The following is a 13,423-nucleotide window of genomic DNA, read 5'->3' as shown; positions in this document are numbered from 1 at the left end:
AGAATTCTCTTACATATCAAGTTACTTCAATCTGGATACAATCTCACCTTGCAGGAGTGATCTATTTTAACAAATGAGAATAGCAAGCTTTTGATTGTACTTACTTTATACCCTTGAAGATGTCCTCGGACAGATTTTAGTGGAACAGGGTCCCAGTGCACCTTTGCCAATGTGCTGTTAATTACATGAACTTGCACATTGCCTGGAGCAACCATTGGCACTGTGTGGAAAGGTACTGAGTTAGGATCAAACACCACATGAAAATACTTTCTTGAAATGACTAATAACATTTCTTTGAGAAGGCATGTTAAAAAGTTGATCTCATGTGCTAAAAATACCAATCTCAACATAAATACTACAGAGTTTTATGAATGCTTATTATTCCCAACTTCATTGTAGCTTACAAATAAATAAATAAATAAATAAAAATCAACTACATCCCTTTTTAATACTTCAATATTTTGAATTCCCACTCAGGTTACACACTTAGTTGCTTTTAATTAATACTACAGAGTCAAACTAGGAAACTTACAGTCTTCCCCTGAATGTCCAATAACCTCTGATGGCTCTGGTGCATATCCCAGGTCATTCAAAGCCTGTACTTTTATTTCATAGGGAACAAAAGTTGGTGTACCAGACACAATATATTTAGACACGTTTGCAACTACAACAGATGTCCATTCATCATCAACATCCTTCTGGCGCCAGCTGACTTTGTATTGAAGTCCTGGTCCGTTAGACTGAAAGCCTTTTAAAGACTGAAATGAAAAGAGTAAATCAAACGGCTTTTAAAATATTCTGTAGCCTCTGAAAAAAACCTAAAGTCACAAAGTACTTGATTTAGAATTTTACTGAAAAATTACCATTGTGTTCAGGGACAAAAAAGTACTGCTGAAATTTCCAATTTACTTTTTATATGAGGTAGTTTCAGTTGCTTTTCAGTATTAGTAAAAATTGCATTGAGAGTATTGAATAAGATAACTGCTAATTACCAGACAACCATACAGTGGGGTTTCTATACATATTTCATTTTAAAATATAGTTTTTAGAAGTAGAAGAGGGAGAAACAGATTGACACCAGCTCCCTAAAATTGTGTGTCCCTAGAAAATGTTTCTTGTCTGGGAGGTGAAATTGGTTTTAAATGGCTCTCTCGAACTCCTATCATGATGGCAAGGGCTTGACCAGAAACAGAAGTGTTTTTTTTTTTTTTTTTTTTTTTTTTCAGAGCAATTGTGCACAGCAATTCAGCTTATGACAAAAGCTGAGAATTAAGTTTTACATTAGAATTCATTCTAGGAGTATTCTTGAAATAAACCACAATTTACATACTTCAGTATTTCTACATTGGCAGCAAAACATCTTGTATTACCATTTTAGTTGCTTATCTTAGAGAAATCACTCAAGGAAAATATGGTACCTTGAAAAAATACTTTTCTTTGATAACGTATTTAGATTTTCCCTGAAAATGAAGAATGGGAAATGTCTACTTTTTTTTTTCTTTCCCAAGAATGTGTTAAACACACAATACATGTATTATCTCACAGGCAAATCTCAGATAGATCATTATTTCTTTAAAAAAATTCTCTATAAAAATGCTACTCACAGAGTCAACAACAAACAAACTTCCAAAATCCAAACTTACCTCCCACGTTATTACCAAATTATCAGGTTCTGAGCCTATTCCTTGTACATTAGAAGGATTTTCATCAGGGTCTAAAAACAAAGTATTTACACGTGAACAAGAATGACTGCTGTTTCCATTCCAAGCAAATACAATGCCATTCATAGCATAGGTCAATCACTGGAATACTTATTTACTTGCGGATTTTGTCAGGTACTGTTCAGATGGTTCACTTGGCTGACTTCTACCAATTTCATTGACAGCAATCACACGGAATGAGTAGTTGACATATGGAGACAACTTCAACTGTACAGTTGTCTGAGATCCAGGAACTTCCGTCTGGTAATGCCATACCCCTGGCTCATGCAGTCCATCTTCATACTCAATCACAAAGTCTGCAAACAGAAATCGAATCCAATTTTATGTCAAAACCTGCAACACCTTCCCAGATCAGTGTAGTCATTTTTGAATGAGCTAATCAAAACTGAGCAATCCAGCGAACATTTTTAAAAATCATGGAAATTGAAGTTTAAGAACATAGGAGACATATATAATGTGGATCTCAAAAGTACTGCCTGGATGGAAATATAAGAGAAGAACTCGTTCTTTTGCTATGTGGTATTCTTACTAATACAGATGACAGGCAGCACATTCTTACAAGAGATATCTCCCAGGTACTGGATTTTAATGTCACAGAAATCCTTGAATTATCACAGCAAGAAATTGGGACAAGATTGGAATTTTGATATAAAAGTATTATTTTGGCAGACAAATACATTGCTCCTGGTTATATCAAGATGACATTATTGTAGTACCTATACAATGTTAATACCACATGAGTATTCTATTTTCCTCAGTCAGATCAGTGAAAAACTATTTAAAGTCAAGAACCATTACTTGAGGAAGATTTTTAAGTGCTCTTTTCAGTATCTTCAAAGTCAAGGAATTCATGTACAGAAACTTAATTTCTTGAGATTTTTCTGCGTGAATATTATTAATTGCAGTCTGTGAAGAATATACAACCTCAGGGATAGACAGATTTGTAGAACCAAAAATAAAATCATTATACATTATTATGTATTTTTTCAGCTGTCGATCAGCCGAAAGACATCTCTAGTATAAGAATCATATTATCTTTGTAAAAGAATCACTCAAAATGAAGTGCTATCTTTGAGCCCTGTTTTTTCAACTGCAAACAGTAGCCATAACATTAGCCTAACTTATGAAGCAAATGCTTTGTTTCACAACCTCTCAGGGGACCACACATCAGTTTAAATTTACTGTAATTAATACCAGCATTACTTAATTGGAAGAGTAAAATTTCCAGTATTTGAATGTATGTATTGGAAAATCTCTGATATGAACCATCATCTGGTATCAAATCTCTTGAGTCAGAATGATTGCATTTCAATAGAAAAAAAATAAAGGCTCTTGTCATTGGGTCTGGAAAAAAATCAAAGTACTGACACAAGAGTATATAAATAGATTATTGTAACAAATATAATTCAAATATTTATATTAATGTTTTTTATATTTTAAAAAGCAAATTATGAGTTCATATACTTTAAACAAATCTGAAAGCATAAAACTCTAGTCCTTTCATTGTGCTCAACTGGGAGAAATTAGAACATTTCAGATCAATTTCCTGTCTAAAAAGATTTAATACATTTAATACATTTATTTTCTCTGTCTTGTGGAGGCTATTCCCTCGACTCTCTAGACTAGGAAAAGAAAAAAAAAAACCTATCTGGTTTATATTCTCATGTAGGATAGGGGTCTGTTACCAATAGCGATGAAAGGTAGTGGTACTGATGCTACTTCATGGGAATTACGACGGAGTTTAAGCAAGATGACGGTAGTTTTCGCCTTTCAAAGGACATATAAGTAACTTTTTATTCATTCAACTAATGAACAAGCCAGCTCTCTACATATTCATAAGACAGAACCTTGTCAGATAGAGCTCACATCACTATCAACTTTTACATTAACTCGCATAGGTTTTTTGAATAAAAGTCCAGCACTTAGGGCAGTAAATAAGCCTCACACCTTGGCTCTACAGCAGAGGACAATCAGTGATTTTTTTAATGTAAATAAATGGCAACTGTAACAGATGAATTTGCCATTCTTCCATGCTGCACAAGAAAAAAAATTTAAACTCTTTGGTGTCTGCTGCTACAATAGACACAGACAAACATACTTGTAATGGGACTGTTATTTTCTTCTCCTGGCACCCATGAGAGTTCAATGCTTCTTTCTAGCTGACCTGTCAATTCCAAGTCAAGCGGTGGATTTGGCCGAGCTGTAAATCGAATGAACACAAAACAAATAATCATGCCAGAATATGTTTGTTTCATCTTTGAAAAAATCCTTACATTCCAATGAAAAGAAGCTCACAAATACAGCAGTGCAGATCTACAGACTCATATAAGCATGGTTTCACATCTATTAGCATGCAATTGTCACAAAACGGATACGAAATGGGGAAGAAGTGATGTATTTGGAAACTTCTACACAGTTACAAGAATTTGCACTGTGATATAAAAATGTAATGAGAAAAAAATTAACATGAAGCATCTGTTTAGTTTGTATAGTAATAATCTATTATAAATAGAAATATTTAATAAAATGGAAAATAAAAGAACTTACATCGAAAAAGCTTTTCTAAAAGCACTACAAATATGTTGCCTGTGAAATCAAAGCAAGTACAGTGCAAATGGAAACTGAGTTGCTAAGACACTTATTTTTGTTGTACTTCTTAGAAATCCTGAAATATCAAACAAGTTGATAAAATACACCTTCATAATGGATGAAGATGTAAATGTCCGTTTCAACTGACGAAAATATTTAATTATATGAATTGTTACGTGAATATAAAGACCAATGAGTAGGCTCATTTAAGAATGCATAAGCATTTTCTCTGCATATGACAGGACCTACATAAATGTGCTCAACACTCAGAAGGGTTTTTGCATTTAAAATCCCAAATTCAGAAAAAATACTATCAAATTAAAGGTGTAGGCTTTCCAATTTAAGGCTATGCATGACTGACAGATTTTTTGGTGTATTTTAATTTCAAAATCCTTACTTGGCAGTTTCGTCGATCATAAATGAGACAATAAGGTCCTACCCATTTTGTATGAGGTAAAATGTAGACAAACTATAACATAAATACACCAGACCAAGAAAGCTGTTATTAAATTAAAGGAAAAACATACTACAATTTATGTTACATGTTCTTCGACAGTGAATTAGCTTTAAATAAATGAATGGATTTACCTTTTAAGACTTTCATTTATTATATAATTGATCTGTATTACAGTGTTCACCATTAGAAAATACTCTCACACTGTAATCTCAATTAAAAATAATTTATCTTTTAAAATCATTTATTCTCTAAAATATAAAGCACCCTGCACTGTAAAATTCCTAAGTCTATTACTCCAGTATGAAAGCAGTTGGTAAAATGGGATGAAAACAAACACGTTCACAAACGAACACACAAAAAAAAAAAAGAGAGAGGGAAAAAAAGACAATGCATTTTGTAATGGAAAAATGAGAAATATATCTGGCAGGTGAAGGGAACTTTATATTAGTTTACCGTAAATGATAGCTGGAGTTGGGGGAGCAGCTGAAAAGAACATTAATATAAAGGATTTAATCAGTTAGTAGCCAAAGGAACAGAATAGAGCAGGTAGTTACAGATCATAACAATTAGAGATAAAGAAAAGCTAACTTATTTAGAGTAAATAGCTGAGTTTGAGTAATTGAGAATTTTAAACTGAAAACTGATAAAAGCATTCTACGATAATTTATCATTTTTTAAAGTATAGTTGGATCAAGAAAATAAAGTAAGCAACCTTACGAGAACTTATAAACGAGTACAGGATGGTTGTAAGTACAAGAATAGATGTCATTCCCGGATATGCATAAGACCACAATACAATTTTAAAACACAAGCATACTTGATTTCAACTGTCATGTTGAACTTCAGTTCCACTTAACTTCCCCAGTCAAGAATCATACAGGACATCTACTTAAAACTTTCTTATAAACTAGGAGAAGGGGCAAACTAACACATTTTACGAAAATCTGCAATTATATAAAGTTAACAGGGAAAACAAATCAAATCATTGAAAAGTCCAACAATCAAGCATGCTCAATCTTTCTGAAGAGTAATCTAACTGCAGAAGAGATTCCTGAAATAACAAGTACTTAGAAATTCATAATTTACCATGTTAGCTCAGGTGTGATATAAATTAAAACCTATGCAGTGTGAAACTGCATGTGTCTTGAAGTCATTAGATCCTTTTGTAAGTAGGTGATTCAAAAGCAAACTTCAGGGTAAGATTATTATATTTTTAAAAATGAAACACATATACAAGTATCTGAAATTTCTTTTAGCAATCAAAACCTATTTTTAAGCTTTTTATTTTAAATCGAATGTTGTTTTCATACTTAACAGAAATTAAATACAGTTCTGCTATCATAATTTTTTAGAGTATTCTTACCAACAACAGTAAGCACAGCACTTGCTGAAACACTGTCCAGAGTAGTATTAACTATGCAAGTGTATGTTCCATCATCTTTATCAGTTACATTCATAATGGTCAAGTTTTCTTTACCAACTAGAAACCTGCAAATACAATAGATTCAGCCAATGATTTTCAATAACTGGTACTGCTATAAGAAATATGCTTAAAGCATTGTCAAATCCAACATGTGTACTTCAGCAAATATCTAGACAACGATGTAAGCTAAGGAACTGTATGAAGTTTTTCTACAATAAACATCTTTCCATAGTAACTGCCTACCTTTTTTCTAATGTATTTCTATTTCCAAATGAACTACTTTTAATTGTCTGTGATTTACAGCAGAAATGTATTAATTTACTCTTTAGTTTCTTACGCTTATAATTGATACGCGTGATCAATGTATACATGAAAAAAAAATCATTTTATTTTGAATTCTAATTGAATTTTTTCACCACATTAGACAAGTCTTTTAGTCATCAAATATGGGATAGTATTGCTTGGAAAATATCAGTAGGCCAATGTGTGCCCTTCAAAATTCAGGAGAAGAAGCACACAGAAGAAACAAGAAAACAAAAATAAAATATGAAATATTTTATCTATACCTTTCATCATCCGGTAGTTCATTATTGTCTTTCAGCCATATAACTGTTGGTATTAAGGTAGGATCATGTTTTATTACACACTCAAATGAAACCTGGGCAGATCTCTGAATCACTTTGTATTCTGGCTGTTTAATTATCATCGTTGGGTCTGAAATTTGAAATGTCTATTAGATATTTAGAAGGTCTTAAGTTCTACAGTAATTTGTGACAAAACAGGGATTCATAGCTTACCTTTAACTTCCAATTGTACTTCATTTTGTGTCTTCCCTAATTTATTCCTCGCAACACATGTGTATGTGCCGGTACTATCCTTCTGAGCCACTGGAATTTCCAAGGTCCCATTATCATGGAAAACATATTCATTTCCACGTAAGATGCTACCTTTCACTCCCTTAAACCTTTAAGTGAAAGATATCACCATTACCCAATGCCATAATTAAATTCTATCATATTTTATTATTGGGAAATACAAACTTGGACTGCTATGTTAGCAAATACCATAGCAATTTCCATAATGAAATTTAACTGAGTTTAAGTTTAAACTTTACACTTAAACACGTTGCTAAGCCAAGTATAATTAATACGTTTGTTTACATAGGTACAACTGTTTCTTTTCCATAACTTAAATACAACTACAACCTACCATTCAATTTCAGGCTTAGGTGAACCAAAATAAGCACAGTCTATTAATGCAGGACTACCTGCGATGACTTGATACAGTTTATTAGCAGGAGTTAGAATCCTTGGTGGCTCAGCTGAAAAGATAAAGATATCTGGAGTTAGATGCAAAGATAACAAATACAAAACATAAAGACATCAAGAAGGGCTTATAAAGATAAATACTTTAAAGAAGTATTTCTGTTCTCAGTCTAGGGTCCAATTACATTCAACTATTTGCAGCCTGAGGAAATATTAATGTAGCAGAATTTTCATCTAAAAAACAAACACTTCTTTACTGTTTACAATTAATAGGGCACTAAAGCCAGTGGTTTCAATAGGAAAATTTAAAGTAGAACATACTTCAAGAAGAGAAACTCCTGGGAACAGAGTGAGCTATATAATTACAAGAAAACCTCCAGGCAAAAATAAGTTAACAGGCATTTTTGGTGAAACACCTACATTTTTGAACAGAAATCCCAAAATGAGGTTCTTTCACTTAAAAAACTGTCTCTCAATCAAAGGACCTGCCATTTCCTTCAGGAGAGTCTTTATGGGCCATCCTTCTACTATTTTTGTTAAATTCAGTGGGAAGATACTGAGACCACAATATTTCATAATGTGAAACACATCCTTGGAGGCCTTCTAGACTAATGCATAATCATTTCTCCTTGCAATAGTAATTTATAGACAATCTTTAGTTTAGCTGTGTCTTATCCAGGGATTACTTGAATCTGGGATCACTGCAGCGTGGAATGTGGTCTATACTCAGTTTTCAAATGGAACAAATATTTAACAGTCCCCAGATTCCAGCAAATACATGAAAGTGCACTGAAACATTCTATCCTTAGGAATATTATTTCCTATGTTACTTGTTTGTTTAGGTTTTTTTATGATTTAATTTAAAAAAAAAAAATTCTTCCAAATTTCTCAAGATTCCACAACTATGCTTCTTACCAAGTAGTAGTGAAAGGGAAATTCAGGAATATCCTACAAAAAGACACCCCAAAATATCTGTATATGGGGCTTTTACAAGGCTCAGGAAATATATCAGTTTCCATATACTAAAAACCTCAACAAATGCTTGGGCAAACAATCCATGTAATAATAGGAGACAAGTGAATAACCAAGAAGACTGAAAAATACAAGCATTTTTTTCTTACCAAGAACATTCACAAATGCATTTGCCAGCAAGTATCCATACTCATTAGAAGCATTGCACTGGTAAACAGCACTTGACCGTTCTTGTACAGCAGAGAAAATAATGGTATCCCCATCTACCCTTCTGCTAGGATCTTCTGGGGCAACTGTTGGTATACAGAAAAGAAATAGTTCTTTCTCTTAAACTGCATTACATGTTTCATGCTACTGAAAAGAAGACATAATATGTGAGACCAATATGCCATTTACTCTGTTTTCACATTTGTTCACTGTGTAAGATCTGAATTCCACAACGATTAAGGAAGTTCTTCCAGTTCTATGCACATTTAATTCAGGATGGTAGACTTCCTTTTTTTAAAGGTTTTTGTGTTTGTTGCTTTCGTTGTTGTATTGTGTTTCTTTTTGCCCGAAGAATCAGAGGTGAGATCAGATTTTGCACACAAGGAGGAAATATACAGATGCAACAAAATTCAGGAAACTACAAACACTATCTACAAAAAGAAAGAAATACTTCTGAACATCAAAAGAAAATTGTGTTACAATTGGAACCTTAGGGCCCCTAGAGTTTAACTGTTCAGCTTTTCAAATCTGTTTTTATATACCTAAGTAATTATCTAAATTATTTAGATAGTCCATTTCAAACTATCTCAGAGTAACACAAAATCAAGTCTTCACAAAAGCAGTGACAGTAATTCAGTAGGTGGCACTCTTTCCCTTACGTAACTATTATAAAGTACCATTTCTCCAACTATTCCACAGCAGCAAGAGGTGAGTCAAAATGCTCTTGCATCCCAGAATCTAGAATTGAAAATAAAATTCTGTGATATAACTGAAGAATAATTGCTATCAGTTATGATACAACTGGAGTCACAGAGGTATAACAGAATTAGCTCATAACGCTGAACCGAATAAAAATGCACAAATTATAATTTAATGTTTAAAATATCTAAGTAAAATCTATCAAAGCATTACTAATGTTGATACATTGGTGATTTTATTGCTATATTAATATGAAAAATAAGTGAATAAATAAGAACACCATAGTTTGTTTGTATCAAGATTGACACCAATTATTGGAGTTTGAGAAAATAAGTGCGTATGTGGAAGACATTTTCATATAAAAATATTCCTGATTTCTCTGGATTCAAGAGAAGATCACTTAAAAAAAATGACATGGATTTTCTGTAAGTGACAGTAGCTTTTGTTTCAGATAGTATCTCAGTTCTCAACTCGTAAGTACCATGTTCATTAAAAGATTCATGGGCTGAAAATAGTGGACTAGTGAGTAGCCCAGCAGGCAGTCTAGTCACTCACGAGAAGCATTGTGTATCTGTACACACATCACCATGACCTGGAAAATTACACAGCCATCCTCCCAAGAGGCAGAGGCTCGTGGCTCCTTCCTGTCCCATGCTCTGTGTATCCCTCCAGTGTGGATACATCCCATACTTTCTAACTTACAGGCTTGGTAGGGCCCCTCATGAGGTAAGCGTTGAATTGTATAAAAAGAAGGGTAGCATCTTCCCTTCTCACTGTTTCATTTAGGGAAGAGATATCACTTTTCAGCACTTCAAAGAAAAGAAATAGGTGCCTGTTCTAAGAAAAATGTTTTAAGTCATAGGTCCAGGAGAAAAGAAAAAAAAGAAAAGAAAAAAAAACTATCAGGTTAGTCAGTGCTTCCTTTCTCTTACCTAGCTACCTGCATGCTGAATCAAGAGTGCTGTGTTGAGACTGGCATCTACTGTGTGCTTTCTGAAACACAAATACTTCCAGGCAACACAAGCACAACCTACACGTCTTTGCTCATGTACTATACTGCATCTTGCTGGGCCAGGCCCTAGAAGGTAGATGCTACATCTCTCAACTATAATCCTGCACTCACACACTACTTGTCTGCCTTCGTGGCCACCATACAGAATAGCTGCACAAAAAGGAGAAAATGCTTTTGGTGTATTTGACAGACCTACAGGGAAAGCAGCAAAGAACTACACAATAACTAAAATGGATGTGTACAGCTGGGCATATGAACTGTAAGGATTTGCTGTAAAATTTCTGCTGTTGTAATGTATAGCTGAGCATGTGTTCTGTATCAGACAACATTCAGTCTCAAAATCATTCATTCAAATATAGCCTATTTGTCTACAGAGAAGGTAAGGCCTCTGTGAGATACTCCTGTCATAGTTAGCTATGAGCATCCTGAACGCCGTCTGTCTTTCTGAACACACATGCTCACTCCGTTTCACAAAGTTTTGACAGCCCAGGCAACTATTTTTCCTTAGTATGTTTAAAGAACTACTATGGCTCTTCTGTATTTTCTGGGGAAAAAAAAAAAAAAAAAGACAAGAAGAAATCTCGTTTCTGAACAAAAGCAGTTAAAACACACCTTTACTCTTAAAATAGGAAGAAAATTCCAATTTTTTTTTTTTTACCCCTTTTTACTAAAGTATTTAATTTTCCTGATCAATTATTTATTTGTGCAATCTCAGGAAGATCAAAAGAACTGTAAAATGATAATGCAGTCTGTAACATAACGTCATCAGTCCAAATAAATGATACAAATTTCAGCCTAATAAAATTCTAAAAGGACACTTTTTTTTTTTGAAGAGAACTAGTAGGTCATGAAATAATTTGGTTGATTGATTTTACAATTCCTTAGCTCAAATCCCGTTTTCCCTACGGAAAACTGGAAGATATGATCCATGGATGGAAGGTTTTGTTGTTGTTATCATTTCTAAGAGCTTAAGAACAGAAAAATGTAGTCAGACTGATGGAGGTTATGGAGCCTCTATCCTTAGGAAAAGTCAAAGTCTGAGCAGACACAGTCTTGAGCAACCTGATGTAGATAACACTCTGTTTTAAGACGGCATGTTGGACTAGATGATCTCTAGTTTCTTCCAACTTTTCTATGATTCTGTGATTTTAAAATAATCTAATTAAAAACACAGATTGACAATAAGAAATTGCCCACTGAGAAGGAGGTATACACCTCCGATTGCTATTCTGTAATTTATTTTATATGCAAAAAGATAATTTTAAATTCAGAAATGATGAATTCGATACTGTTACCACATTCTGAAATACAACAAAGTATGAGCTCCAGCTGACATCAGATATTCTCAGCTCTGCTAACTTAAAAGTCAGGTCCCATAGTGCATAGAATTAGGTATTTTTTTGTCATTGCCCAAGAAACACGATGTAACCTATGGTAATACATCTTTTTTCTCCTTTTTTCCAAGAAGCATACTGTAGATTACAGTCTAAGTTTGCATATAAACTCTTTTTATTCTATAGTGAAAATGTTGATGTCATCCTCAGCTGTTGTAGTAGAGATTCCCTCTGGCTGAAAACAATCTGGAGAAGAAGGGAACGAACTTACTTGCTTGATTTTCCTTGTATCAATGGGAACATATACAGCTTCAGCATGAATAAGAACGAATCTTACCCAGATCACTAACATGTCACAGAAAAATAAAGTAAGAACTTTAATTTAATTTAATTTTGAGAAGAGCAGAAAGATTTATGATTATTTTTAGATACCTGCATTTTCTTTCATGCTATCTTTAGCAACTGACGTCATCTACCTGGACTTGTGCAAACATTTTACACTGTCTCGCACGACATCCTTGTCACCAAATTGGAGAAAAATGGATTTGATGGATGGACCACTTGCTGGATAAGGAATTGGCTGGATGGTCAACAGTTCAATGTCCAAGTGGAGATCAGTGACGAGTGATGTTCCACAGGGATCAGTGATAGGACAAGTGTTATTTAGGATCTTCATAGGCGACATGCACAGTGGGATCGAGTGCACCCAGCTTTGCAGACAACACCAAGCTGAATGGTGCAGTTGACATGCTAGAGGGAAGGAATGCTATGTAGAGGGACCTGGACAGTCTTGAGAGGTGGGCCTATGCCAACCTCATGAAGTTCAACAAGGCCAAGTGCAAGGTCCTGCATCTGGGTCGGGGTAGTGTCAAGCACAGACACAGGATGGGTGGAGAATGGCATGAGAGCAGCCCTAAGGAGAAGGATTTAGGAGTGCTAATTGATGAGAGATTCAACATAAACCAGCAATGTATGTTTGCAGCCCAGAAAGCCAGCTGTATCCTGGGTTGCATCAAGAGAAGTGTGACCAGCAGGTTGAGGCAGGTGATTCTGCCCCTCAGCTCTGCTTTTGTGAGACCCCACCTGGAGTACTCCATCCAGTTCTGGAGCCCCCAACACAAGAAGGACATGGAGCTGTTGAAGAAGGTCCAGAGGAGGCCACGAAGATGATCAGAGGGCTGGAGCACCTCCTCTATGAGGACAGGCTGAGAGAGCTGGAGCTCTTCAGCTTGAAGAAGAGAAGGCTCCAAGAAGACCTAATTGCAACTTTCCGGTACCTGAAGGGGGCCTACAGGAAAGCTGGGGAAGGATTTTTTATAAGGGTATGCAGCAACAGGATGAGGGGAAATGGCTTTAAACTGGAAGAGGTAGATTTAGACTAGATGTCAGGAAGAAATTCTGTACTTTGAGTGTGGTGGGACACTGGAACAGGTTGCCCAATGAGGCTGTGAATACCCCTCCCTGGAAACATTCAAGACCAGGCTGGATGGTACTTTGAGCAACCTGGTCTAGTGGGAGGGTTGGAACTAGATTATCTTAAAACTCCCTTTCAACTCAAACCATTCTATGATTCTATCAAAGCTATGAATAAAAATAATAACTACTGCTATGTACTCACAATGACTCTGCTTGTTGAAAAACGTTTCAAATAGCAATTTTTATTTTTTTAAGTTCATGAATAAGATCATTTCAGTGTAGAAAACTACACATGAGTTGCAGAAATTGATACCAAAGCAGGAACAGA

The 13,423-nt window shown here is 34.8% G+C and overlaps 1 protein-coding gene across 6 annotated transcripts in view; it reads right to left on the bottom strand.

The window, feature by feature from the left end:
• Positions 1-13,423, bottom strand: part of NRCAM (neuronal cell adhesion molecule) — a 141,565-nt gene that overhangs the window by 34,292 nt on the left and 93,850 nt on the right. For 4 of the 6 annotated variants that reach the window (XM_085219535.1, XM_085219552.1, XM_085219543.1 and 1 more), the window contains exons 13-22: positions 8,577-8,720; positions 7,400-7,511; positions 6,988-7,154; positions 6,757-6,904; positions 6,131-6,255; positions 3,820-3,921; positions 1,820-2,017; positions 1,644-1,714; positions 533-758; positions 105-220 (exon numbers count right to left, since the gene is read on the bottom strand). In XM_085219535.1, coding sequence (XP_085075661.1) covers positions 105-220; positions 533-758; positions 1,644-1,714; positions 1,820-2,017; positions 3,820-3,921; positions 6,131-6,255; positions 6,757-6,904; positions 6,988-7,154; positions 7,400-7,511; positions 8,577-8,720 — 1,409 coding nt within the window. Of the gene's footprint in view, positions 1-104; positions 221-532; positions 759-1,643; positions 1,715-1,819; positions 2,018-3,819; positions 3,922-5,220; positions 5,251-6,130; positions 6,256-6,756; positions 6,905-6,987; positions 7,155-7,399; positions 7,512-8,576; positions 8,721-13,423 lie in introns of all 6 variants that reach the window. The other 2 variants (XM_019612653.3, XM_085219564.1) reach the window with 1 other exon arrangement.

Source organism: Meleagris gallopavo, chromosome 1 (assembly GCF_905368555.1).
Source record: "Meleagris gallopavo chromosome 1, MGAL_WU_HG_1.1, whole genome shotgun sequence".
Classification (NCBI taxonomy): domain Eukaryota; kingdom Metazoa; phylum Chordata; class Aves; order Galliformes; family Phasianidae; genus Meleagris; species Meleagris gallopavo.
Note: the sequence above shows the minus strand (reverse complement) of the source record. Positions and strands in the feature narration are given on the sequence as shown.